Source organism: Megascapheus bottae, chromosome 3 (assembly GCF_031878675.1).
Source record: "Megascapheus bottae isolate mThoBot1 chromosome 3, mThoBot2.hap1, whole genome shotgun sequence".
In the NCBI taxonomy this organism is placed as follows: domain Eukaryota; kingdom Metazoa; phylum Chordata; class Mammalia; order Rodentia; family Geomyidae; genus Megascapheus; species Megascapheus bottae.
Genome location: NC_143511.1, coordinates 9,306,147 through 9,333,891, shown reverse-complemented (window position 1 = coordinate 9,333,891; position 27,745 = coordinate 9,306,147). Strand labels below are relative to the sequence as shown.

Here is a 27,745-nt window from a genome sequence, read left to right as displayed (position 1 = left end):
ATCTCAGACTCCTGAGTAGCTAGGATTTCAGGTGTGAGTCACCAACGCCCAGCTGTCTTCACTTTCTTAATTCATCCTTAAAGATACAAGTGCAACTCTCATTGTGTAGACTTTGTAGCTGCAAAAGTGGATGGTCATAAAAGTAAAATGATTTAACATATGGTAATACAACTAGAAAAATAGAAGAATCTTTCAAACATCTTTCTGAGTCTAAATCAATCACTAGGCCCTCGGTAGCTCCACACTTTCAGATTCCTGGGGATTTCATGTATGAGAATGGCCCTTCATAGACCCAAAATACAACCGCCCATATAATCACACAAAGAGACATATGTTTATATACACCATTTAGTTGAGAAAAGTAGAGTTTATGTAGAAGTCAATTTCCTTGGCAAAACAAGCAATGAACAGATAGTTTAACAAAATGGATTTCAGAAGCTGAAATGGGAATGTAAGAGGAAGGTAGTGGAAAGGAGTAGATGAATGGAAAAGGACACATGGGACCACATGCAGACATATGTGATGTCAGATATACGAAATGTGTTCCAGGGAGGGGAAAACCAGTATATGGGGAGAATGAAACAAGTGGTGATGAATCAGGAAATACTGGACAATTAGATCATCATATTAAAATGGGAACAACCTTTTGAGATTCACGGGGAAAATATATTTCTTAAAAAGCACGGCATTTCACAGATTAGTGCTCTGTTGAGGAGCATCATACTATCTCAACTGTAAAACAGCAGCCCAATGTTTCCTCATGAATGTCACACTGTCCTTTGTGCCCACCCTCTCCATCAAGCCTGTAGCCTCAGTGTCACAAGCTCAGAGCTCCCTACGTGTGGAAGATAACCCTCTGCCTGGCTGCCTTGTGTCTGGATCTTCTGAACACAAGGTAGGTACCTAGGGTGGAAATATCATGAGTGTTCTTTACACTGATGGGCTATTTAAATGATTTGGAGATAACAACTTAATGGCCCTAAATTTCATTGCCTGCATTTGTTAACAATAGTAATTATGTTCTGGAGAAAGATCTCTGGTCATAAAAGAAATGCAAATCAAAACAACTCTAAGATTCCACCTCACTCCAGTTAGAATGGCCAGGATCAAGAAAACTAATAACAACAGATGCTGGAGGGGATGTGGCCAGTAGGGATGCCTACTACACTGTTGGTGGGAGTGCAAACTCATTCAACTACTATGGAAAGCAGTATGGCAGTTCCTCAAAAGACGAAACATAGAGCTCCCCTATGACCCAGCAATTCCAATACTTGGCATTTACCCAATCATCCAGAAACAAGGACATACTAAATCCACCACTACAACAATATTCATTGCAGCACTATTTACCATAGCAAAGATACGGAGCCAACCTAGATGTCCCTCAGTTGATGAATGGATCAACAAGATGTGGTATTTGTACACAATAGAATTCTATGTTGCTGCCAGAAAGAACAACATCGCCCCATTTGTTAGGAAATGGAAAGACTTAGAAAAAATCATATTAAGTGAAGTAAGCCAGACTCAAAGGAAAATAGGCTCAGTGGTTTCCCTCATTTGTCATAATCAGTAGAAACCTTGGGCTCTACTAGCAGAGATTTGCAATATAGCAAAACCTTGATACAAAAGGCCATATAGTAGGACGCTAAATGAAATGATCTCTAGGATATAGAAACATAAGCCATATAATGAATGATTGTTGTTCTTAATGTACTATGTTATCTCTCATCTCTTTTGCTGTTCCTTGATTATCTCATATTGTTACAGTATCTCACTTTGTTACCTGATATATCGGATATATTTGTATTTGGTTATTTGTAATTGGATAGGGAATGGGGGAAAACAAGATGAGGGGTGGAGGTGGGGGAGAGGGAAATGGGGACCAAGACATGTGAAAGGGTATCAATGTATGGGAATTAATGCACCATCTATCTGGCAAATATCATGTAGCCCTTTTATTAATTACAATTAAAAAAACAGTAATTTTATTTCTATCAATTCTGGTTAAAGTTTCACAATCTGTCTGAATTGCAATTGATTACTTTCCTTCTCCATTAAATGCAATAATAAAAACATAAAAAAAAGAATGAGTTAATTCTCTTAGGAAATGATAGCCATAGAATTCATGTGATTTGTATTCTTTCCTTCTCCTCTGCTATAATGAATGTCTAATTCCCTTCCTTTGCCCCTAACACACACACACACACACACACACACTCTCTCTCTCTCTCTCTCTCTCTCTCTCTCTCTCTCTCTCTCTCTCTCTCTCTCTCTCTCTCTTTCTTCATACCTATTGTCCATCCTTCCCTACTTTGTTACTGGGGAGATAGTTACAGGAGATATCTCAGTATGCTTCCCCATGGTCCTCTGCTCCTGAGCTTGGCAGAGGTTAGAGGAGAAGGGTGGTAGACTGGTCTAGTCAGTCAGAGTATATTTTCCACTAACAACAATGTTGGTGGGTCTTCATTAGATGGTTCATTTCCAGAGCATGATTTAGCCTCCATCCAACAGCTTTTCCCGCAGTTAGAAACCTTGTTTCTACCTACTGCCCCACCTCCATCTTCGGTAGCTAGGACACACTGCTGTTTCTAGCCCTACGCTTGTCTGCTTTCTGACTGATTTCTCCTTATTTATCTTTCTGAATAGTCTCCCTCTGTCACTCCCTCAGTGTTAATGTGCTGTCTCTTTCTTAGCATGCAGGATTCTTATATCAGTACATAGCATCCCACTCTGTCATTTTCTCCTAAATGTGACAAGCGCCATCTACATGAGATAACTCAGCCCAGTCTAGGTGACAAGTTGCTGAATGAGAAAGAATTCAACCACTGTGGTGGGTTTCGTGCCTCAAGTAAAGGCAGAAGCTGAAATACCAGCACAGAGCAAGTGCAAAATCATCTCAGCACACCTATTTCTTTTGCATCCAGGTCCTGAGGCTTGAATTCACCATCTGGCTACTGTCTCTGAGATTTTTGTGCTCAAGGCATGTGCTTGACTTCTTGAACCACAGTTCCACTGTCAGCTTTTTGGTGGTAAAGAAGAGTCTTGTGGAGTTTTCTACCTAGACTGGCTTTGAACCAGTCTTCTGATCTCATCCTCCTGAGCAGCTGGGATTACAAGCAGCTTACCCACACCTGGCTACTCACATGTCATTTCTGGATAAACTGAAAGCTTAGAAAATCCTCCTGCATTGCTTTCTGCTCAGAATTCTCATTATAAACCTGCCTAAAGGAGCCTAAAAACATCTATGCAAAAGCTGAAATGTTGAGCTAACTGAAATCTTTCAACAGATTCAATGGTTCATCACTATTTTTTAAGTTTAGTCCTCCACAGTCTCACAAGGATAAACGCACAACTTTCTTGCCAGCAAATAGCATGAATGGCTTGTAGTCTGATTTGAAGCAGGGCCCTCATTTCCATCTGAAGCCTCCTGAGCAGACTTTACCTTCTTCGTGACTATTGGCATTCTGGTCTGAGCTCCTCCCATCCCCCCACCTCCTGCAAGTGCTGCTTATAGCATTGCAGGGCCTCTCCATCCCTCATCAGCCAACGTTTCCAAAGTCTTCTCACTAAGTAGTTTCTAAGGCTTGTGAGCTACCTGGTCAGGTAAGCAAAGCCATGATCCAGATTTCTCTGGTATTAATTCTCTTTGTTAGACTTTTCATCTCTGTGACAAAATAGCTGACAGAAGAAAAGGAAGAAGGGCTTATTTTCACCCATACCTTCAGAGGTTTCATTCCATCATGTTAGAGAGAGCTGGTAGAATGAAACAGGAAGCAGAGAGGAAATGCCTGATTTTTTTTAAATTTTTCCTCCTGTATTCCAACCAGGTTCCCAGCTGGTAAGATTGGTACTACCCATATCCAGGGCAATTTCTACCTCCCCTCCCCACTCTTGTTAATTAATCCTCCTTAGAAATTCTTTCAGAGACACACCCAACAGCATGCTTTACTAATCTCCCGGAGATTTTCAGTCAAAATATGTGGCCAATAAAGAGGAACAACCAGCTTAGTATCATGCCTGTAATCCTAGCTACTCAGGAGGCTAAAAACCAAGGATCATAGTTCAAGGCCCACCCTGAAAGATAAATCTGTGAGACTCATCTCCACTTGATCAGCAAAAAGCAGGGTGTATACATGTGGCACAAAAATAGGTGTCAGCCTTTAAAGAAAAAATTAAGCAAGATCACAAGGTTCTGAGTTCAAGACTCAGTACTGAAACAAAATATTAATGATTAATAATCACACTCACCGATATGCCCTGAGGCCACGGGAATAAAGGAGTTACAGAGTCCAGTAGAGGACAGGATGGGAATGAAAGCATTATCTCTCAATGAATCTAGGGCCAGGCCTCTTTGAGTTTCCTTTAACTTTAAAATAGTAATTTCTTCCAGATGCTGGAATCCTGACTTCTCAGAAAGCTGAGATCCGAGAACTGTGGGTCAAGGCCAGTGCAGGCAGGAAAGTTCAGGAGAGTCCTATCTCCAATTAACCAGCAGAAAGTCACAAAGTTGAGCTGTGGCTCCACTAGTGATAGAGCAGTAGCCTTGAACAACAAGACTAGGGGAAAGCATCCAGGCCTACAGTTCAAGCCCCAGAAAAAAAACAGACAGACATACACAAGAACATAGTAATTTCTGCCTTTCATGGCTGAAACACATGTCTATGTGTTTATAGTACATTCTCTAGAACACAAACCTGATCAATAAACATTCACAGATACAAATATGATCACGGATCTTCTTGTTTGGAGACAACTAGGATGCCTTGAAGACATGAGGCCCAGGGGCTCTGGGTTATAGTCAGAAATTCAGAAGAACGAATGAGGTACAGGAGGCTTGAATGCCAAGGATGCCTGTCAGGAGAGAGGGCTTTGGAGAAGGTATGCTTCCTTCCTCAGCCGCTAATTGCAGAATGCTGCTTGGGTGACAGTTGCATTGGGGCTGGCTGGGGTTGGAGTGAGGAAGCTCTGAAAATGACTCTCCTCTCCTGGACTTTATTTCCCCGCTCTGATAAACAGGATTGTTCTGTAATGATGTGCTTTGAAACTCTACATGTGTGTAGCAAGATAGGATGAATACACGTCTGCATAGACCTCAGTGTTTGTGAATGCAATTGTGCGTTTATGGCTGGATCTACTTACTCTGAATGTCAGTAAATGTCTATGTGTTGGGGAATGTTTTGTTTGCCTTTGAGCTTCAATGCCTGGTTACCCTGGCAACTGTATGCTAGATGCTTCCAACAACTGAGCCCTCCTTGAATGATAGTTGGTTGTTCATCTTAAGCAATCATGACCTCTCTGCTGCTTCGTCTTCCAGATCCTGTCCACTTTGCTATTGCAAATTTACATCGATAGAATACTTTTGTTTCACTTTTTTGTTTTGTTTTATATTTTTCCTTGCTGCAAAGAGGAAAGACATAGAGTACTATCTCTGGAGCTCAGTAGCCAAGGTCAAGCTCAGATATGAGAGAATGAAGGCTACAGGGGCTGGAGGTGATTAGAGATTACTGACAATTATCTCCTCTTTTGTAGGTGGTGACTACTTGCTCAGGTAATGTATCTAAAATATACACACTTCTCTCATAAATAATCTGTTCTGACTGAAATGCCTCTGAGAGGGAAAAATAAGATAATGATTAAAGAAGGAAAGGGTTATTATCTAGAGATTCTTGGTACGAAGGATGAGGAGTAGAATCAGATATAATTTCACTTATTAGAAACAACTAATGGCATAAAATAAAAGAAATGTTTTAGGTATTTTAAAAATGTTGTATTAGGAACAGACACACTGACTCAGTTACCATGGCTAAAGCAAAGAAAAGGTCAGTTACATTTTGGGGCTTTTATCTAATCTTGTGTTGCTAGACCTAGGAGCAAAATACAAGGCTTTAAAGGCATCCATGCTAATTCCTTATGGGAAAGGAAGGGGACTGAAAAAGAAGGTATAAGCATATGATTAACTAACCCCTCAGCTCTGGAAGCCAAAGGTCAGACAAAAACCCCACACTATCCATTAGAAATTGTTTATCTTTATTATGAAATAAAATATATAAGTGTATCTGAAATATAACTATTACATTTAATAATATTTCTATTAGGCACTATTAAAGACTTTCAAATGGAAAAGCAGGGATCACAGGACACAAACACTCCATTCATCTCATCATCACGGCCTTTACACCTAGTGAGGCCTATAACCTAGTGAGGTTATTATTCTTCTCTTTGTGTCACTGCTCTCTTTCAGAGCTTGAAAAGACAAAAAAAAATAATAATAACACAGAATGACTTTTTCTTTACTAGTATGATTTGTGGGACCTAGAATTTAAGACCTGAGCTCCTTCATTAAGAAAATAGAGCCCTTCGGGTGATGGGTTCCTGACTAGCCACATCTGCTTATACAGAAGATTTGGAAAAGACTTTACTTTGTTCCTCATCTCTATTCTGAAAAGCTTGCCCCAAACATTGGACATTGTCCCTAATGTAAGTGCTAAAGAAGTAGGAGAAGTTCCAGCTGTTTTCCCTCTAGTTCCTGTAAGCAGAGAGATCTCATTATGTTGTCAACCCCCTTACATTAACCTGATTTAACATGCAGCCTTTACTAGGCTGGTTCTCTTCATGAATATCCAAATGTCAGTGAGAACATTAGGGTCTAGAAAGCACAGCCACTTGGGAGTGGGAAAGGAGGATTCCAGGACCATGGAAAAGGCTAAATCCATAAGAGAAAGACTTACAAGGACCTTAGACAAAGCCAAATAATAAGTAGCCAAATTGGAAATCTTCCCTTAGGCTGGGAGACCTAACTGTTATAGACACAGGACTGATGTATTGTCAAAGTTCATAAAGGAATGAGAGAAACAAGCAAGTCAACAGGCATGTGTACTCACTGTTTATGGCCCACTTTCCCCTAAGTATCCAAGAACTCAGCTAACCTTTTGTGCCTGTACTGGGGCTTGAACTAAGGGCCTTGTGATCTTCCTTGGCTTTTTCCACTAAAGGATGGTACTCTACCACGTGAGCCACATCTCCACTTCTAGCATTGTGCTGGTAAATTGGAGATAAGAAGACTTTTCTCCTCTGACTTTAAACTGCAAATCTCAGGCTGAGCAGTACAGAGGCACAGGACACCAATGCCCAGCTAGGAACTAAATATTTGAAAGGAAACCAAAGCTTAGAGTTGGTACCAAACATGACCCTGGCTAATAACAAGAGATCCTGGGTAACTCTGAAAGAGAAGGTCATGCTACTTAGCCCACAGTTAGAACTGAGGCCCACCTGAGGAGAGAAACTTTCTTCAGGATCACACATGCCAACAGGACAGAATTCAGTTCATGGCCACAGCACATCCAGAAACAATCAGACCTCATTTCTTTATCGCAGAGAATAAGAGCATAGGGAACAGACAAGTTTTATTATTAAACAACTTTAATCCAAATGCTGATTATTATTTGTAGTGTCTGAAGGCACAAAATATACCTAAAATGTATGGAATAGTCTAAACAGAGTTATAAATTCAAAAAGCAAAGCATGAAAAAAAAGATACATTCTGAGCTGACATAGAAATCTGAGCTGGGAAGATTCTGATTTTTGTTGTTGTTTCCCCCTAGAGAATTTGTTTGAATCTCAATCATTTCCCCTCATGCCAAGAGTAAGAAATTCAAAAAAAATAATATAAGAATGGTGAAGAATTAACACCAGGTTTTTTTAAGCAGAATGTTTTCCCTTAACCTCTCTCTCTCTCTCTCCTCTCTCTCTCTCTCTCTCTCTCTCTCTCTCTCTCTCTCTCTCTCTCTCTCTCTCTCTCTCTCTCTCTCTCAATTTCTTTTTCTCTTTCCACTCCCCCATCCTACACATACATACACACATTCACACATGCACACACACACACACACACACACACACACACACACACACACACACACACACATGCACCATCTCTTTCCCACACCACCCAAGAAAACATCCTCATTCATGCTAGAACAAATAAAACAGATCATCTCCAGGAAAGAAAATGAAATACAGATGGGTATAAGGCAGTGAGACCAGTTTGAATTTTCAAATAGAGAAATTATACATAGAGGGGAAATAAACTGACCACCCTGGAAAGGTGTCCCAAAATGCTGATGGAAAGAAGAGAAGCAGGCTCCTTTTTCAGGTTGATAGCAGCCTTACCTATGCTATGCCACATACACCCAGCTCGGAGAGCTATATACTCTGCAGAGATGTCAACGGATCACTCCAGTAGCACTAATACCAGGCAATTCTCAGCATCCAAAGATAAATAACATAATTATAAGCACTCTCTTCCCCAGGGTGCTTTTAACTGACTGTGTGGTACAGCAGTTCCTACAGCTCAATCACATCACTAGGGACTTTAGGAAAGCAATCAATCCTGGGCTGGTTATCAGCCTCATAAACACATCTGTCTCATGACTGCACAAAGGTATAGAAGAAGTAATCAGTAGTACTTGGTATTTCCCCAAGACCACAGACACCGGTTGTTAATACCCTGTTTTCTGCATCCAGTAAGGAGCCCTAGCAGGCACCAGAGGTGAGTTGTATCCTCATTCCTTGATCGATCAGAATCACCTTGATCTTCCAAGAGGAAGAATCAGAAGTGATGCAATCCAGATTCCTCTTTCTCCACTCCTTTTTTCCTCTGGCTCTGTAACTTCTGTTGCTCTAAAATGGGTAATGGAGGGAGTTTTTAAGGTTGGTCTACTCTTATGATATAGGGTTTCCAGCAAGTTCAACAGCTCCAGCATAGCCCTAGAGACTTTCAATTGCTCTTAGAGCACCTGCTCTGGAGTGGAGTCATTGCTTGAGGACTCCTCCTGGCCTAGAAAAGGAGGTAAAGCGTGCATAGAAGGCGACTGCTGGGATTTCACTCTCCTAGCTGCCTTCTAAACACCTAGAGGTAAAACTTAATTTGTGAGGCTGTGAACAATTCCTTTAAGAAGATAGGAATGAGTCCTCATATTACAAAGCTGGGCTTCATTCCCAAGGGTCAAATCTCTTCCTAACTTGGTCTCTTTTTTCTATCCCACTGCTTCACTGTCATCTAGAGCACCTTCTCCACCCCTTCCAACAGATACTTTTACCTAAAATCACAATGCTTCTCTCCACTGCTAGTATTTATGATCCCATTTACCTCTCTCTCCTGGGGCCATAAACTGGGGCTAATACTGAGACTTGAACTCATGGCCTCACTTCTCACTTGTCTTCTCCTCTCAGCCTGGTGTTTACCACTGGAGCCACACCTCCACTTAGAGCTTTTTTTTTTTTTTGCTGGTTAGCGGGAAATAAGAGTTAACATGGACTCTTGAATTTGGGCAGCTCTGAGCTTCATTCTATCCTCAGATCTCAGCCTCCTGAGTAGCTAGGATTATAGGCGGGAGCCACCAGGGCTCAGCTGAAGAGTTTTTCTCTACCTGGCTTCTCATTTCATCACTTCGTATGATTTGCATGACCAGCCTCAGGTCTGTCAGTCCTTCAGAGCTTTCCACCAGGCCAATCCCAACTCTGCAAACTCCCTGAGGTAGTACTGGGAATCACCTTACTTCCTCCATCATCTATCTAATGACCTGATTTTTCTGAGTAGGTAAAGAAAGTTGAAAGGAAAAAGACCAGCAGAATGATATTAGAAGATATTGGCATCAAAGCCTTCAGAGATTGTCACTTCAGTGTGGGTATCTTCTCTGAGGTTTAGGGGTCAGATTCCTACTGCACACTGTGGGGTCACACAGTAGGGATACCACCTTGAGCCCTTGATATGGATAGACCAGGACTGTCTTGTTTCCAAGGTACTTTGCTCAGTGCCAGGCTACCAGGAAACAAGGCTAGCCCTATAACACGTGACCCGGTGCTACCAGGTTCCAGACTCGCTCTTCTTTGACTACAATGGACTGAAGAAGGAAATGAGAGATGAAAGGGTGAAGGTGGGAAGCCATGGGGGCCTGGCAGCCAGCAGCATTCAGGGTTGCTCCTCTTTCTTTTCCCCAGCAGAAAGGAGCTGCTTGTCCTGTCACCCTTCCTGCTCTCAGAAAGGCCCAGCAATGGGGGAAGTTCCTTTGGCACTTCAGAATGATCACAAGTAATTTGCCTTTTTATTCATATAGAACAAAATTTACAAAGTCATTCATACAGTTTTGGTATTTTGGTTTTTTTTACTGACTTCGAAGATTGGGAATATTCAAAATACACTTTTACCCCACTCCATTCTGTCATTATTTACAGATATGTACCAGAAAAATGAGTCTCTCTGTGTGTCTGTGTGTGTTAGGCATGTGTCTATGTGTGTATGTTGAGTGTGTGTGTGTGTGTGTGTGTGTGTGTGTGTGCGTGTGTGTGGTCATTTTCTCGTATTAAAAAGCTCTGCTGGTTGGGTGGGTGGGCTGGGCAGGTGGGAGGGTAGGCGGCGTGGTCAGATGGAAGTGCCATGGGACATGTCCAGGGCCTCTGGAAGGACTCCTCCAGGCACGGGCTGAAAGGACATGGGGATGGGGGTCTTCACCGGACTCTGTCAAAACAGCCCCCCATTGGGCGATCTGTGTTTGCACTGAATGGAGGGCATAGTGGCCAAGCTGCTCAGGGGTAGTGGCAGATTGCTGCTGGGCCCTGATGACAGTGTCCGGCTGGTGCCATGGCTGCTTTGCTCAGGCAGAAAGGTGCTGACTGAGAGCTGCGTGTTCTGGTATTCCCTCGTAGGCTCCAGACCTTGGCTGGGAGCCAGGCTTCCCATCTCCAGGGCTGAGAGCTCAATCGATGCAGGGGAAATCTGCTTGTGAGCAATGTCTTCATCCATGAGGCTGTTTATGCGCCTATGCACCTGCTCCAGGTTCACCTCTTTGTCCTGGGGAGAAAACGCAGGAAGATCAGGAGAAAGCCTTAGCAGTACACTAAGTCTGGCTTGTGGCAGCATCTGCATACCTGAAAGTACTGGCCTGTTTAGCTTGCTGGACAGAGTATTTTCCCTATTGCTCCCACCTCCCTCAAGTAGTAGTCAACCCTCTGTTGTCTGGGGAATCCATAGGAAGGACACTTGCACTGTGTACCAACAATCCTTCCAGCATGCCTGCTGTACTCATCAGAACCATTGTCATGCCCAGAAGCATCCACCGGGACAAAGCCCTTTCAAGGCCTGGTGGAGACTAAAGCCCAATGGGAATAGAAGATTGGTCTTTCTTCCTCTGGTATGCTCTATGCCTTAACCATTTGAGTTCACAAAGGCTTGATACCATCACCTTGACCTTACGCAAAAGGAGGCTCAGTACAGAGAAGCTCAATGACTTCATCAGAGACCCGAGTCTCCAATCAAGGTATCTGGGAAATGTGGAGCAGGAGAGGGCTTCCTGCTCTCTCACTGAGCGATCTATACATTCAGGGATGCCACGAGTGGTACAAATCCCTATGTGAAAGGCTAACAAGGTTTCTAGGTATGGACCGGGGAAGTGAGGAAAGGCACTTCTCATGGGGTAAGTGACTCTCCTTGTGTCACAAAGGCTTTGAGACTGCCTGGAAAGATATTGTCTCTCTCCATGATGGTCTCACTGTGGTTGGTGGCACCACAGAAGATACTTTGGCTTGTTTATGTGCTCAAAAAAAGAAAAATCTAAAACAGGCCCAAATCACTCTTTTTTGCTTATATTTTTATTGTAATTAATAGAAGGGCAAATCACTCTTTTTAAAGGAGCTTATGCTTTGCCTTCCATGTCAGAAGGCATCAAGATCTAAGTGGTCATACAGCTTGTAAGTTTAAACTGCTTCTTCAGCTGTTTCCCTGTGAAGCCAGTAGAGTGTGGCCTGCTTCTTCTCCCAGGGAAAAGCTTCCCAGATGGGATTAGAAGTTGCAGTCCTATTTGTGGGCTGCATACCTTGCCAATAAAGGCAGATGGGGTGTAGCATATACTGCCACCCCTACCTGATGCCACACTCCAAGAGAAACACTGGATCCAAATCCTCTCCAAGGAAAATCTCGTGGGTGGTTCAATGCTGACATCATATGGGACAGAGAAACTCGGACCTTCCGCATTTGGGGAGGGATGATAGAAAGCTTGAGAAATTCAAAAGTCTTGATACACTTTCAGAAAGAAAAAGAAGGAACCCTGAAAAATAAATAATGACTGCTCCAGAGGTTTGTTTCTATGGGGCTGGGTACACAGGAATTTCCTCCAGGAGGCCACCAAGTACATCTGGCCTGTACTTAGATGCAGAGGGCTAACCCCAGGAAGACTCAAATGTTCATTTGCTAGCAGATAAGGTGAAATGCCCTGAAGCCACTTCCTTCCAAATGTTCCCTGCCATGGAAAAAGGTGCCCATCAGTTCTCTATGCCCCCATGAGTTTAGAGTTGACACACAGAGTGCTTGACTTTGGGTGGGGAACCTGTTGTCATTCTCACAAAGTCTCCCAGAGTGAGAAAACTGACAGTTTCCTACGACAACGGAGAAATGGCTTCAGACTAAGAGATATGATGGTCAGAGAGCACATTGGTTTGAAAGTGAACTCAGATCCATGTCAGATGGCAGTTGGACATAATTGACAAGCCCTTTAAGGAGAGCCAGAAGAAATACAGTTCAGCAAGTTGGGGCTAAGAGACCAGCTTTGAGTTGAGGCCATGTCTGAGAGGCAAAAGTCACAAGTGACACCAGGTTTCTACATGAGAGAAGAAAACACCATTCAGGAAAGTTTCATTGAATCTTTCAGAAGTTTATAAACTATAGATGTTCTTCAATTGTTGAGATTAATCCCGAGGATCTCAGCATACGTCAAAAATATCATTCAGTAAATTAAAATGCATTTAATACACCTCACCTACCAAACATCCTAGCTTAGCAAGGCAGGTAGAGCTTGCTTTCACTTGTGATTCAGTGGATGGTGTCCCTGTGCACTTTTGCTCAAGGTTAGCGTTATAACACTTCCTCCAACTTTTGGGAGGTTAATTAGAGATAAGAGTCCCATGGGCGTTCCTGCCCAGGCTGGCTTTACCTGATCTCAGCCTCTTGAGTATCTAAGATTACAGACTTAAGCCACAGGTGCCCAGCTGGCACATTGCTTGTGTAGTAGCATAGTCAACATTAAAAAAGTTCATGGGTTGAACCATGAATCAGGGGCAACCCCTAAATCACAAAACAAATTCAAGTTCGTTGCTTACTATAGTCAGTGAGTTCAAATTCAAGTTCATTGCTTAAGTATAACACAATTGAGCCAGTTGTGGCAGCTTCCTGTCTTTCTATTTATTCATTTGAATTTTTGCATATAAAATTGTTGAAGTAGTCTTTTATGCCTGTTACTTGGAAACATTAGTGTGTGCAAATCACTCAGAGGCACTAATCTCTTCTTAAATATGCTCACAGTTTATTTGCTTTGAGGAAATAAATGATTGTCTACCCTGGACAGCAGCTTGTCAAGTGACCTGTTCACCTAGCCAAGAGATACAATCTGAACCTAAGCAAGAACAAGAGGAATGAGTCTGAAGTTTATTTGGAGAGACAAACAAAGAGAAAATGGTTGGTATTTGGTCAGGAGGGCAGAGGTACCTTATCCAGCTTTCTGCCCCTTGATTTTGGGCCCCTGGTCAAGCCTTGGCTCTGCCCACCACCAAGCCTATTCCCCCAGCTTCTCCTGGCTACCAGGATCCCCTGTGATGCTTCTGATAATGGATGCGATTCCATCACCTGCTGCATTAGCCAAAGTCACAAGCTACTTTCTAAATGTCCAAAGAGAAGAAGACTGGTAACAGAAGAATATCAGATACTTTGAAGCAAATATCAGATACTTTGAAGGTTTAAGAATTCAAGTTTCAGGGCCAGGAGTTTGGCGTAGTGGGAGAGTGCTTGCCTAGCATGCACGAAGACCCAGGTTCAATTCCTCGATACCATATACACAGAAAATCTGGAAGTGGTGCTGTGGCTCAAGTGGTAGAGTGCTAGCCTTGAGGAAAGCCAAAGGATAGTGCTTAGGCCCTGAATTCAAGCCCCAAAACTGGCAAAAAAAATTCAATTTTCCCTCCTCTGCCTGCAACAAAACCCAGGGAAGGATGGCTGAGCATATCGCCCAGCTATAAAGGTTTACCCATCCATGGAAGAAAACTGATTACCAGGAGGTTTTGTGGATTACTAGAAGAACTAGTTTGTTGTGCAACCCTGACTTTCTTCCTTTCTATGTTCTCTTCAGGACTGTAAGGTCCTCAGAGTTTCCCTTATGCCATGGTTGTGACAAAGGTAAACTCTTATGCCTATGGTTGAGCTCCAAAGGTAGGTCTTCTGTGGGAATGGAAGGAAATGAAGTTGGAAGAGTGGAATTCTTTGCAGCAGGAAGCAAGTATGTGGCTTGTGTTCATGCTAGATTCTGGCAGGTGGCAGGGACAACCTAGTTCTTGTTCTGAGAGTCATTTTAATGTTAGGTGTCCAGAAGGTGATTCCTACTTTTTTCAAGGTTTTGAGAGAGAGAGAAAAAAAGATAACTTCTTGTCCAAGAAGATCACAAGGAGTTGGAAAATTGAGAGCAGAGGGCACAGAGAAAAAAACCTTCCCCTATCTTCTACCAGGCAAACAAACACTGTGAGCTTTGAGGAAAAGACAGACCAATCAAAATCCTCTGAAGAGAAAAACACAAGAAAGCTCTCTTTTTCTCCCTCCTTTCCCCCTCCCCTCTTGATATAGATGCTTTCACCACCGAGATACCAAGGAGAGAATGCAGAAGGCCTGGTATGTTAAAAAAGTGAAAGGGCACAGAATCCAGCCTAACATGTTAAATACAGTGATGTATGGGGAGATGATCAGGTACCATTAAAGCATTTAGAAAACAGACCAATCCAGAAAGTTAATGTAAACCTGGCCATTTAACTTAAGACCATGTTTGTAAGTTGTGTGTTGTGGTTCCAACCTGCAATAATAGTTACTTGGGTTATAAAAATCAGGGAACAATTCGAGAGTTTAAGAGACTCCATCTTCACCATTGGCTGGTCATTATGGCCTATACCTATTGCTCCAGTTCCTTGGGAAGCACAATAGCTGGGCTCGTATTCGTCACCCCCAGATACAAGGGGAAGCATGAGGAGTGAATCGTAGACCAAGACACACAGAGAACACAGTGAGACTCTACCTCAACAATAACCCAATGGAAAAAAAGACACTGCTTAGCAAGCATGTGGTCCTAAATTCAATCCCCAAAACCATCAATTTAAAAACAGAAAGAAAAAGATAAGCATTTCTGAATAAAAAGTCTTGAATACTTTCTGTGTGTGTGTGTGTGTGTGTGTGTGTGTGTGTGTGTGTGTGTGTGTATCTATGTGTCTCTATGTCTGTGTGTATTTACCAATACTGGGGCTCAAATTCTTCAGACTGACCTCATATTCTTTCTTAGTTTATTTGCTCATGGTTGGCACTCTGTGATTTGAGCCATACCTCCACTTCTGAATAAATTCTTTCTTAAGCCCATTTATTCTCTTCTTGCTTCAATTTAAGGATGGATGAATCCATTCCCCGGCTGCGAGGACATGTCCTGTGGCTATTAATTAGCCTTTAACCTCTCTACACCAGGACACATGGAAAATGTCCACACCAATTGCAGAAATTTTCTAGAGAGAGTGTCTCATTTCAAATGGCTGTCAAACATCCAACTTCCTTGCGCCACTGGGACATTTTTCTATTCAAATTCCATTAATCCAGTAGAGCCAATGCTAAGACAACCCTTGGGAAAGGAGGGGACCATTAAGAGCCAGCGACCACTGGTTGTGTGACCAGATAAGACAAAGCATGGAGGATCTGGAGCATAGTCTAGCGATAGAGTGCTTGCTTAGCATGCACGAAGCCCTTGGTTCAATTCTTCAGTACCACATACTCAAAAAAAGCCAGAAGTGATGCTGTGGCTCAAGTGACAGGGCATTAGCCTTGAGCAAAAAGTCCAAGGACAGTGCCCAGGCCCTGAATTCAAGCCCCAAGACTGGGAAAAAAAGAAAATGAGTAGAATAAGAAGAGAAAATTTCATGACTCCTCTGCAAAACAGAAATGCAACCTATCTGAGGGTCGGTCTCACAGTTTTTCTTGATCTTGCTTGCTCCAATTGTTCTGTATGCACCCAGAACTGAACAGCAAAGAACATATCTGATTTAAGGCTTGGCAATCTTGTCTTCTTAGATTACCGGGGGTCACAGTATTAACACATGCAAGGTCATGTTTCGTTGTACCTTCTTGTGTCTGGCCAAGGGAAGTAGCAGCAGGAGTAATCAGCTTACTCAAGGAAAGAGGCAAGAGTAATTTGAATAATTATTCATCTTTGAGACAAAATGGTGCATTCTATAATGTTATGCAAATTCCAATAATGGGCTTTTTAATGTGAACTACATCAGTTTACATCCTCATTTTCCTAAGGTTTCTGCATTCAGCCAGGTAATGACAGTTGAGGAAAGAGACCTGGAAACTTTCTGTGGCCTTCATTAATCTAGCATAGGCAGCTGACCTAGTCAAACACCCCAGAAGAATATGACATAAAACCCCACTGGCTGCATTTACCCATGATTCAGCTGCATTCCTGCTCTGTATTTCTTACCCCAAATTAAACTTGATGAACAGATGCACCAACAGAGGTTACCAGGGAATCTCTCTCAGGAATTGTCTTGCAGAGAGATAAAGTTCTGTAATTAAGCTGCTGTTCACCAATGTGGAAATAATACAGTATATTGAAAAATGGTAATTAACTAAACTATCATCTATGTAACAGTCTGTTACACGCGGGACTCGTTAGAACTGACTTTGTTTGGAATCCAACAGCTCCTACTTTAAGTCAGGCAAGACCAGAACTAGGAGTGAGGGACTTCTCGTCTGACTACAGCGATCGTTGCCAGCTCTCTCTCACTAACCACTGCAACGAGCCAGGTGGTAAATGAGATGTAATGACTGGGAGAAATGCCACCAAGATGATCCCCGTAAAGTTTGACACCGATGTCTTGGAAAAGGCTAGGGGAGTCAGAGTCATGTTGGATAAAATCAGCGGTTGACCCTCACCTCCAGGAAGTGATCTCAAGAGAGGTCTCACAGGCAGATTTTTCAAAGCACCATGGCAGAGTTTTGAGTAACTTAATCGACAGGGCCCCCACAAGCAATGGCAAACATGAGAATAAACTGAGGCTGGGAGTGAAGTGATTGGCTCGAGATCACACAGTTCTATGGCGAGTGAAGCATCAGTATTAGCACTCTCATCCACCTGTCTCCAAAACCTGGAAGTTTTTCCCCTACCATACCAAAGTAGATATTAGATATTTACCAAATCTCACTATGAAGATTTATCCACAACTTAGCAGAAGGTTGATGGGAGATTTTAATCCCTAGCAGAATATCAGGAGTAGATGTAGTTTATCAATTACAGTTGTCCGTGGCTCCTTACAATGACCCTTTATGAAACGAGGTTCAAGCATCTATATTTCAAATGGCTCAAGAATTAATTATCTTGGATGCACAGCCATACCCGAATGCCATTGATCTCACTCACTGCAGTGATTATCTAACAATTTAACATGAATAAGATTTTCTTTATAGGAGTCCAGGTTAGTTCATTCGAATGAATGAATAAATACTTCTGAGCTCCTACCACCAGATGAACTCGTGTTCTACAGAAAGCATTCATCTTTGGTTCTTGGCACATGGAAGATGCTCAAAACTTCAGTTATATTCATCATGCCTTAGTAAGGCCTCGGTGTCTCAGAAAGAAGGCAAAAATGATGAGAATTCAGAGGTGAGGAGTTGCTGGCAGAATTGCAGCAGAGACAAGTAGGTAAACAATCACTACAGGATGGAATTGTATCTAACACTGTCCACATTCAGGGGAAGCTTTGCCAGTAGGCTGGTTTGGAGATTTGCAGTGATATATAATAAAGTGCTCAGTGCTGCTGCTGGGTACACACCTGGGATATTAACTACTTAGGAGGCTGATGTCTGAGAATCACAGTTCGAAGCCAGCTTAACCAGGAGATGTCTGTGAGACCCTTAGCTCCAGTGAACTTTGGAAAAACCTAGAAATGGAGCCCCCATGGCTCAAGTGATAGAGGGCTAGCCATGAGCAAGAATGCTCAAGGATAGCACCTAGGCCCCAAGTACAAGGTGTCAGAGCAGCACACCCACCCAAAAAGTGTTCAATCCCCTCCGACTAAAAGGCCCTGGGCTAAGAACTAGAATGTGCCAAACTGTTCAACCTCAGTAAAGTAGCTATCAGGTTAGGCTCAAGTTTCAGCTGACCAGTGAGAACTGGGGATTAAAAGAAGTAGCTGTCTCATGAGAGCCCTGATCCATGGAAGAACTGTGTTACATCCTTCATTTCCTGAATTCTCTGGGGGAAAAATGCTAATATCTGGATTTTAAGTAGGAATTCCTAGTTAGGAACTCAGAATCCAGCACACACCAGCCAGAAAGCCAGTATATGGCTCTTTGACAAGCCTGCCTCTAGAGGGCAGCAGATGCATCTGGGCTCTTGCAGTTCCCTGTGGCCTTCCAAGGGTAAGAATGCCTTTTTCAAATGTTAAGTAGATAAGCTGCAATTTGCCCAGCACAGGCCAGTTACCCTAAGGTGTAATGTGCCTCTTCCATACTCCACACCATCCATTCCTCCATTCGTAAGAGGCAACAGACCCTTGGTCCCCATGAATCAAGAATGTCTCTGGGATGAGAGTAGCCTGAAGACCCTTTGCACATCTTTCTTGATTGAAAGTGTTACAACAGATGAAAAGGGAATTTGTGCAGGAGAGAAAGTCTCCACACAGAATAAACAGTGATCAAAGGAAGAGAGGCTTTGTTAAAGAATAGTGTGGAGTTGGAGATCTGACCTCCCAAGAAGGGCCCAGACAGATGCTGGCCAGACAAAGAGGCCAGCCATCACTCACTCTCCTGCCACTCAACTACCCTTGCCAGCCACCTCCTGCCTGCTACAGAAGCATGGGGCGAGGGAGGGTGGGCAAAGGCAGGAAGCAGCAAGGATTCTAAGCTTCCAGCCTACGGATGGATGATTCATCTCTCAATCCTCATGTCAGCTCCCATTTGTGCAGTTCTCATCTTTATTTCATGAATATTTTATTCTCAGAGCAATGACTCCACATACCCCATAAATCTAGCGGGTGGCTCTTTACTGCATCCTCTGAGCTTGATGCACTCACCTGCATTGGGTAACTACATAATTGTCTGATTCCCCAGGAAAAAAAATATATGAGCTCAAATGCACATGAATATTAAGGGCTTGAACGCACATTACTACTCTTACCCAAATAGGTGTCTAAACTCTGAAGGCAATCTCAGAATAAGCCATTAAACACAGCTTGGGCTCCACCCAAAGACAGGTTCCTTGCTCTTAAGAAATATGGCTGGTGGCCCCAAATGAAATGCTTTAGGAGTAAGTAGACACTCTCATCTAATTTCAAATGTTGCTCCATAAAACACAAGCCACAGTAGATCTAAATTAAACACCATCATTATTTCTCCATGGTTTGAAAGATTCACTTCTTAAATACAGTCATGTTAGCCCTTTCCCTGGTTCCCATGCTCTGTTTGGATGAGGAATCTATACTCCTCAGCCAGACATAAAAGTCCTGAGGAACACATCCAGCCTTCCCTTACCAGCATCTTCCTCCTGCCCTCCTTCCCTGTTAACCATTCATTTGCCATTCACTATCCTATCTCATCTCCAGATGTAGGGTTTCTTCTCATTCTTATCACTCATGTCAGAACAACTCAAGCCCCAATAAATCTTGGTTACTCACCACTACCCACTATGGCCCCGTAAAGAGTTAGCTGGACTAGGGCCTTGGCTGGTACTTGCTCCTCGTTTCAGAAGAGCTGAGATCCATGGAAAGGAGATCTGCCTGGAAATATCTGTGTGGTACCTGCCAGTAAGGTGGTAAATTATCTGAAAAGAGGGGCTGTGCTCCCACCAGTGATCTTATTAAAGAAAGAAGGGAGAGAAATGGAAGAAACTTCATCTTCAATTGAAAAAAAGCCAATGGTTCACATCTGTAACTCCATCTACTCAGGAGGTTAAGAGCTGAGGTTGGTGGTTCAAAGTGAGCCTGGGAAGTAAAGTCCATGAGACTCTTATCTCCAATTAACCATCAAAAAGCCAGAAGTGGAGCTGAGGCACAAGTGGTGGTAGAGTACTATCTTTGAGCAAGAAAGCTCAGGAATAGCACCTCTGAGTTCAAGTCCCAGGATGCACTCTATGCACTCTCTCTTTCTTTCTTTCTTTCTCTCTTCCTCCCCTTCCCCCCCTTCTCTCTCTCTCTCTCTCTCTCTCTCTCTCTCTCTCTCTCTCTCTCTCTCCCTCTCCCTCTCCCTCTCCCTCTCCCTCTCCCTCTCTCTCTCTCTCTGTAGTATATGTTTCCATACAACATCATAATGATGTCAGGATTAACTGCAGCTGCTCTGCTTCTCTGCATGCCTCTCCATGGACCCTCCTCTTCCTAGAAGCAGGTCGGCAGCCAGGGCAGGAGAGCTGCATTTTAGAAGTAAGATATGAACATTCATCTCCTCATAGCTGAGATGTTGGACTTAGACACCAGGAGATAAGCAAGAAGGGCACAGACAGCGTGCACTCTTCTTTTTGCCTCTACCTTCTCACATTCCTACCTATGTCTCTCCAGAAGATAAAATTCTGTGTTTCTCCCCTTCTCTCTCTCTTACACACACACACACACACACACACACACACACACACACACACGCACACACACACACTCCTGTATACATACAAACTGATGATTAATTCTGGAGCTGTCATGACACTGGGGGTTATAAAGAGATAAAACTGAAAATAGTTGCAAAGGGACAAGACTAAAAATAGACAATGCCTTCCAGAGGCTCCTAGGAGATGTATTAAGAGTTTGAACTCGAGTTTATGTCTTGCACCCCACCTTGCCCACATCAGCCAGGCCAGCACTGCTCACCTCTGCTCCCTGATCCAAGGGGCATTTTCTTTCTCCTCTTTCTTTCTTTCTCCTCCCTCCCTTCCTTCCTTCCTTCCTTCCTTCCTTCCTTCCTTCCTTCCTTCCTTCCTTCCTTCCTTCCTTCCTTCCTTTTTTTGCCAGTCCTTGGTTTGAACATAGGGCCCGGGTGCTGTCTCTGACCTTCTTTTGCTCAAGGCTAACACACTACTACTTGGGCCACAAGGCCACTTCCATATACATGCAATCTCCAGGTCTTTCTTGCCCCAGCTGGTTCTGAACCACAATCCTCACATCTCAGCCTCCTGAGTAGCTAGGCTTACAAATGTGAACCACTAGCACCCAGCCCAGGTGGCATTAGCAGAGGTGGTGGACAGTATAAACAGTCCAAGAGGGGTTTTATATGAGTCAGCCAGTGTCTCTTTCATCCACTCTGTCTTCCCTGTTCCTGCTCCGGGTATCTCTGGGGATAACCCTCTCTGGCTGCCTGTGCTGTGCACATGGGCCATGATTGTGGCAGTGGTGAGAGGGCCATGACCAGGATGTGGAGGGGTCAGACATGATGCCCCAGCTGCAGAGTTAAGTGAGGTTCTTCATGAAACCACTTAAAAGGATAATTCCCAGTCCTTCCCAGTGGCTTCATTTACAAGTTTCCAGTTGTAGCTCCATTCTGGTGGCTCATGCATGTATTCATTCTGGCTACTCAGAAGGCTAAGATTTGAGGATTGAGGTTCAAAGCCAGTCTGGATAGAAAGTTCATGATATTCTTATCTCCAATTAATCACCATTCCATGAATTCCCTGCAAAGGTAATCCTTCCTGCCTTCCTGGGGTCTGGGAGTGACAGGGGAGCTATGGAGGTGGCATTGGAACCATTCCTTGTATTTTTTGACATGGCAATATATACGGAAGGAAAGGAAGATGCCCCTGGAATATTTCAGAGCTCTCTCAGCAGTGCCCTCCTTCCAAGGAAAGGAAAATCAGATGACACTGCTCACTGGGATGAATTGTTAAGAAAGATGGAAGCAAGCAGACCCCATAGTCCTCAGCTAGAAATTCCTTACAGACTGGTGAATGACATCACAGCCAGCCAACCACTGCAGACCACAGAGACGATGACTAAGGTTCTTACTGTCCAGAGGCACAGATTCCCAGCCCCACATTAGACTGAGAAGATTCCAGGCCGCTCACACTGCTCCTGCCTAGTTTTTATTTCTGCCCCTGCCCCTGCCCCAGTTGAGTTTGACTCTTTCCTCTAAAAATCATTTTTGTGAACTTGTGTCACTAGAGTCACCGGAGAATACAAACAACAACAAAAATGAACAAATCATAACAAGTCAGTTGCCTCTCAGTTCCCTTGTTTGGGATTTCCATCCTCACCCCAACAGAATCTGTAAGCAGGGCTGTGATTCCAGCTGTCTGTCGCTGAGGGGTATAGGCTGAGATGTGAGAGCCAATGAATGCAGTGACTGGGCTTGTGCTAAGAACATTGTCATCAAATGGCACACCCTGCTGCCATCGTTTAGAACTGTCTCCTAGGGGCCCTTGTGATGACTTCATTTCAAACAATTCCCAAGATGAGCTTAAAGAACCCCCCCCCCCCAGGAGAAGTATCAAAGCACAGATTTAACTGTGATTAGCATCCATTGGGACAGAGCTACAATAATACCCTGAAAATGGGGTGTCTCAAGCAGGATGTAAACCCTACAAGAAGGAAGGAGAGAGGGAGGAGGGGTAACAGGAGAGATGGGGACACCCTCTGTGGCTGGGTAAGCAAAGAGAACCAGAAAGGAATATGGGGTCCTCTCTTACCCTACAGGTGATCTCTCCAGGTCAGGGTGGAGGCACATGGGCAGGGCAGGGTGGGGAAAGGCTCTCTGGCGCTGCCCACGCTGTACTTGTTCTATAGATAAATACAGGACTTTAGTGGCCGTGGCTGGCACGTGGTGCTTTCTTCAAACTATGAAACTGTCCCCTGCATTTTTCCCTCTCTTGTTTTAAGAACAAAACAAACCAAAACCAGGCAAAGGAAAGAGGGGCACTGTCCACAAAGAAATGTATTCTTTACCTGACTTATGATACTACAAACCCTCTGTTCATTTATCCCCTTTATAATAACAATCAAAATAGATGAAAATTTATTTTAAAATATATAATAAAACCAGAATCCCTCCCGATATACATTGCTGATATCTCTCAATAAGAGGCCTCATGTAAACACTAACTGGAAGAAAACAATTGCCCGATGGGATCCCTCCCTCCCTCCCGCCCTCCCTCCTTGGTTGTGGCAGACAGAGGTAGGACCCCAGGTACAGACCTCTTTGGGGGTCTCCTGGTGGCACCGGTTACTGTTCCACCATAACTCCAAGGCAGCCACCAGGCAGGCAAGGAGAAGACCAATTGCCAAGATGCAGAAGACACCAGCAAAGTTGTGCAGCTTCAGGGATTTGCCATCAGCCTGGGCACTGGCGTGGCTGGTGAGGTCACAGCGACCTGTGTGCGGCCACCACTTCTGCTTGAGTACATCTAGGTCACCTGTGTCCTGAAGCTCCAGGATCCTGCAAGACAAAACTCAGGTGAGCCATAGTCACAGATCTCGTCCGCTCAGTCCTGGTCTCTGCCACCATGATGGTTCTATTATGTGTAGTCTTGGAGGCAACTCTTTGCCTCAAATTCCACTACAACCCATACAAGCAGACACAGTGATTTCCCCAAAACATTAATCAGGTTTTATCTCTTTTCTCCTCAGCAGCCAATCTCCTTTCCTCTGTGGTCCATGGACCAAATCCAGTAACAAAACAGGAGAATGAATAAGGAATCAATAGGTAAATATGGAAACAAATCAAGTAAACACACACACAGTGGGCTTAAGACATTCATGGTTACAAAAATTATTCGAATGCACCATCTATCTGGCAAATATCATGTAACCTTTCTATTAATTACAATAAAAAATATATGAAAAAAATTATTTGAAGGGTTGGTTGGGATGGGATGGGTAGGTAAGAATGTTGAAAGGAATGATAGTGATCAAATTGCATAGTACTCATAAACTGCCTTGCTGAACACCAACTCGTTGTTAAAGCTTCTTAACCATAATAAAAATACCTTAGAAATTTCTTATTTCCACAGGTTGAGCATATCTATCCAAAAAACAAAAATCTGAAATTCAAAATGCTCCCCAATCTGAAAAATTCTGAGGAATAACATGGTATTCCGATTAGAAAATTCTACATATATCTTCTGATGACTTGATGGAGAGAATTTCATATGCAAAATTATTTAAAATAGTATACAATTTCACCTAGGTGTAATCCCTAAGAAAACTCATTATGCATATATACATATATACATATATGTATAATGAGGTACATAATGGTATATATATAATTATATATAATGAGATATATATGTAATGATATAAATATATATAATGAGATATATGATGCATCATATAATGAAATAGTGATGTGTAATTATATATTATATAATGATATATATTTATTTAATGCATTATACATATGCATTTAAGAAATAAAGAAACCTCTAAAACATTTCTTATCCAGAGCATTTTTTTAATTTTTATTTTTCTTTGGCCAGTCCTGGGCTTTTGCTCAGGGCCTGAGCACTGTCCTTGGACTTTCTCAAGGCTAGAGCTCTACCACTTGAGCCTCAGCACCACTTTCAGCTTTTTTTCTATGTATGTGGTACCGAGGAATCAGACCCGGGTCTTCATACATGCTAGGCAAGCACTCTACCACTAGACCAAACTCCTGGCCTCTCCAGAGCATTTTTGACAAGGAATACTTCACATGTCTACCCAAGTCTCTCCCTCTAGGACCCACATGATTCTTCATTTATTCATTTGATGTGGAAAGTAATGCCTAATCCTGCTGAGCTTATACTTTCAAGGCATAAGAAACTAGCCTTAAGACAAACAGAGCCAGCAATGTAAAGACAGAAGCTGTGATAAATACAATGAAATGAAAGTACAGGTGCCAGGAATTGAAATGAAAGTACAGGTGCCAGGAAATGGCACATTTTGAGGCCAGCTCAGCCAGGAAGGCTAAGGAGGATCTTGTGAAGGAAGTAATGGTTAAATTACACCTGAAGCATGATTTATCATAGCTTATACCGGTCTAGAATATTCAGTGTGCCAGGAAATATCTGTGTTAAATGTTTTGTAGATAATGATGAATTTTTGTGTCAATCCTTTGTGAAGGTTATTTCTGTATTCCCATTTTTACAGAGACAGAAATCAAAACGCAGAGAGATGAAATACCTTCCCAAACTTACTTTGAGGTTGGCAGCATTGGTGTGCAACGAGGCAAAGGAAGCCCCTTCCTGGGACTAGAATTACATATAACTGTCTTGGCTGGTGCAGGGATTTGTTGTGTGCAAGCCACTGTAACAAGGCCAGTGAGTCTGTGGAATGGTGAGTTAGGAGAAGGACGGTGTGAGTAAGTACACAACAAGCCGAGCCCAGGCATCTGGATTGGATTTATTCTACCTTAGAAGGGCAACTCCTACTGCTCCTTGCTGCCCTCTGGTGAGGCTTTTCTAACTTGTATTTTGTAGCTTCCCCCTGAAATCCAGGAGCCTAAAAAGTGAACCAGTGGCAGCCTGGTACATCCTTCCCACATGTGCCACACACACACACACATACACACATACACACACACACACGCGCGCGCACGCACACACACACACCAACTCCAAATAGTCAACTAAGCCTGTTTTTGAAGTCATGCTCATTGAATCTGGTCCATGAGGTTTTTCAGTTAACAACATCTGATGTGATCTCCTTTATCTTCTTGGTTATGCACTGTTAACAAGCAGCAATTGATCACACTGGGAAGACATTCACCTAAATAACTGAGCAGTATCTGTCTTGGACTTATGTCACAGGCTGGCTGTGACCACAGGTCTAAAGCAGTGCTCAGATATCCTTCATTGTATCCAATAGTTACAAATGGTGACTCCTCAAGAGGATCCACTGACCTGTTAGCAGCATGGATCCAGAATGACATAGCCCCTTCATTGGCTGGGATCAATCAAGCTGAGTGAAAAGAGCAGGCTTTGGAGTTGCCAAATCTCAGCCTTGTATACCTGGACATAGGCTTGGTCCCTGCTAAAATGCAGCATCCTCATCTTTCTAGCACAGACTGTATTCCTACTACATTAATAGGGTAGTGGCTTCTGGGATGGGTCTGCCTGTTCTTTTCGCATGGATTTTAAAAAAATATATAAATCTACTTGCTCTCACAGCTAAGGCCTAAGGTTGCAAGCATGTGCTCTGCCAATAAAGATGTGTATTTGTCAAATAATGCAAACTAACCTAAACCAAAATGGCCATGGTTAAATCATGACATGAGTCCATCAAATGTTCAAGGCACTGATGAGCCCAAATGACTCAGAATATGGCTATGCATGGAAGGTCTTGGACATTGAGATAAGTGCATGATTCAACATGCATTTGGGTGTCAGGAGCCATGCTCCTGAAAATCATAGCTTTCTCTCCAATAGCACACTGCAGAATTAACTGGGTAGCCATAGTGTCTCATTCAGTATCTCCCATGACTCGTGTCAGGTAAGGGAAGTTATGTGTCTACAGATCCACTGGCCTTATCTAAGTGTCTTGGTTGGCAGGGTTGAATAGGTTGAACATCCTGTAAAGTTATGGGAACTCCAGTGTCAGATATAAAAGATGTCAGGACCTTAGAGACTGTGCTAATGCAAATGGTTGGAATCCAGACTTTGAAACCCTAGCCTTCTAAAAATCTGAGACAATAAATGTACCTACCTCACAGACCATTAGCTCGCATCCTGATGAGCAACAAAATCTCCATAAAAGGTAACAGAGCCTGGTACTAGCGGCTCATGCCTCTAATCCTATCTACTCAGGAGGCTGAGATCTGAGGATCACAGTTAGAAGTTAACCTGGGCAGGAAAGTCTGTTACACGTTTTATCTTCACTTAGTAGTTGAACAATCAGATGGTCAAATTGACCAACAGACTTACCAGGCTAGTTGGGTATAAGCTGTGTTTACTGAGAAAATAATAGGGGAAAATCATTTCATACTATTTCAATCCTCACAAAAACCTGCTGAGTAATCCCATTTTCGTTCATTGCTTTTGTTCTGTGTGTGTGTGTGTGTGTGTGTGTGTGTGTGTGTGTGTGTGTGTGTGTGTGTGTGTACTGAGATTGAGGCTTGAGCTCAAGGCCTTACATTCTCTTTTGGCTATTTTGCTTAAGGCCACATTCTACCACTGAAACCACATCTCCGGTTTTGGCTTTTTGCTGGTTAGCTGGGGATAAGAGTCTCATGGACTTTTCTGTCCAGGATTGCTTTGAACTTGGATCCTCAGATCACAGTCCTCTGAGTAGCTTGGCTTAAAGAATAGTTCTTACCAAGTCTGTTTCACTTCTTGAAGACTGGAGGCTGAGGATCTAAAACACTTGTCCCAGATTACAATTGAAAAGTGACAAGCCTGTGTTGAGATCTGGATCAGAGAGACTATATTCTTTTTGGGAGAGCAAGCTATTCTTTAAGGATAAGTTGTAGCATAGGAAATAGTGAAACACTGGTCAGATCCCTTCTCTTCCACTCAGCAAGCAGCTTCTGTGAAACATAGCCTGGCTACATAGTTTTGTTGACCTTTTCTTCTGGCTCCCTATAATTCTCTACATCTTTTATACTCAGTCTTAGTCCAGAAAGAGCATAAGGAAATTTATAGGAAAATAAAGAACAGAAAAAATAAACAAACAAAGGAACTTTAAATACAGTAGCAATAGGAAAGAAAAGTCACAGGCATAAAATGTCTTCTAGAAT

The 27,745-nt window shown here is 43.0% G+C and overlaps 1 protein-coding gene across 6 annotated transcripts in view; it reads right to left on the bottom strand.

Annotated features, from left to right (window-relative positions):
- Nucleotides 1-10,160: 10,160 nt before the first annotated feature.
- The window catches only part of LOC150064923 (glutamate receptor ionotropic, delta-1-like), a 120,424-nt gene continuing 102,839 nt past the window's right edge, over nt 10,161-27,745 (bottom strand). For 3 of the 6 annotated variants that reach the window (XM_090329541.1, XM_090329542.1, XM_090329545.1), the window contains 2 exons: nt 23,230-23,470; nt 10,163-10,846 (listed from right to left, as the gene is read on the bottom strand). In XM_090329541.1, coding sequence (XP_090185667.1) covers nt 10,517-10,846; nt 23,230-23,470 — 571 coding nt within the window. In that variant the 3' untranslated portion in view covers nt 10,163-10,516. Of the gene's footprint in view, nt 10,847-23,229; nt 23,471-27,745 lie in introns of all 6 variants that reach the window. The other 3 variants (XM_090329544.1, XM_090329546.1, XM_090329540.1) reach the window with 2 other exon arrangements.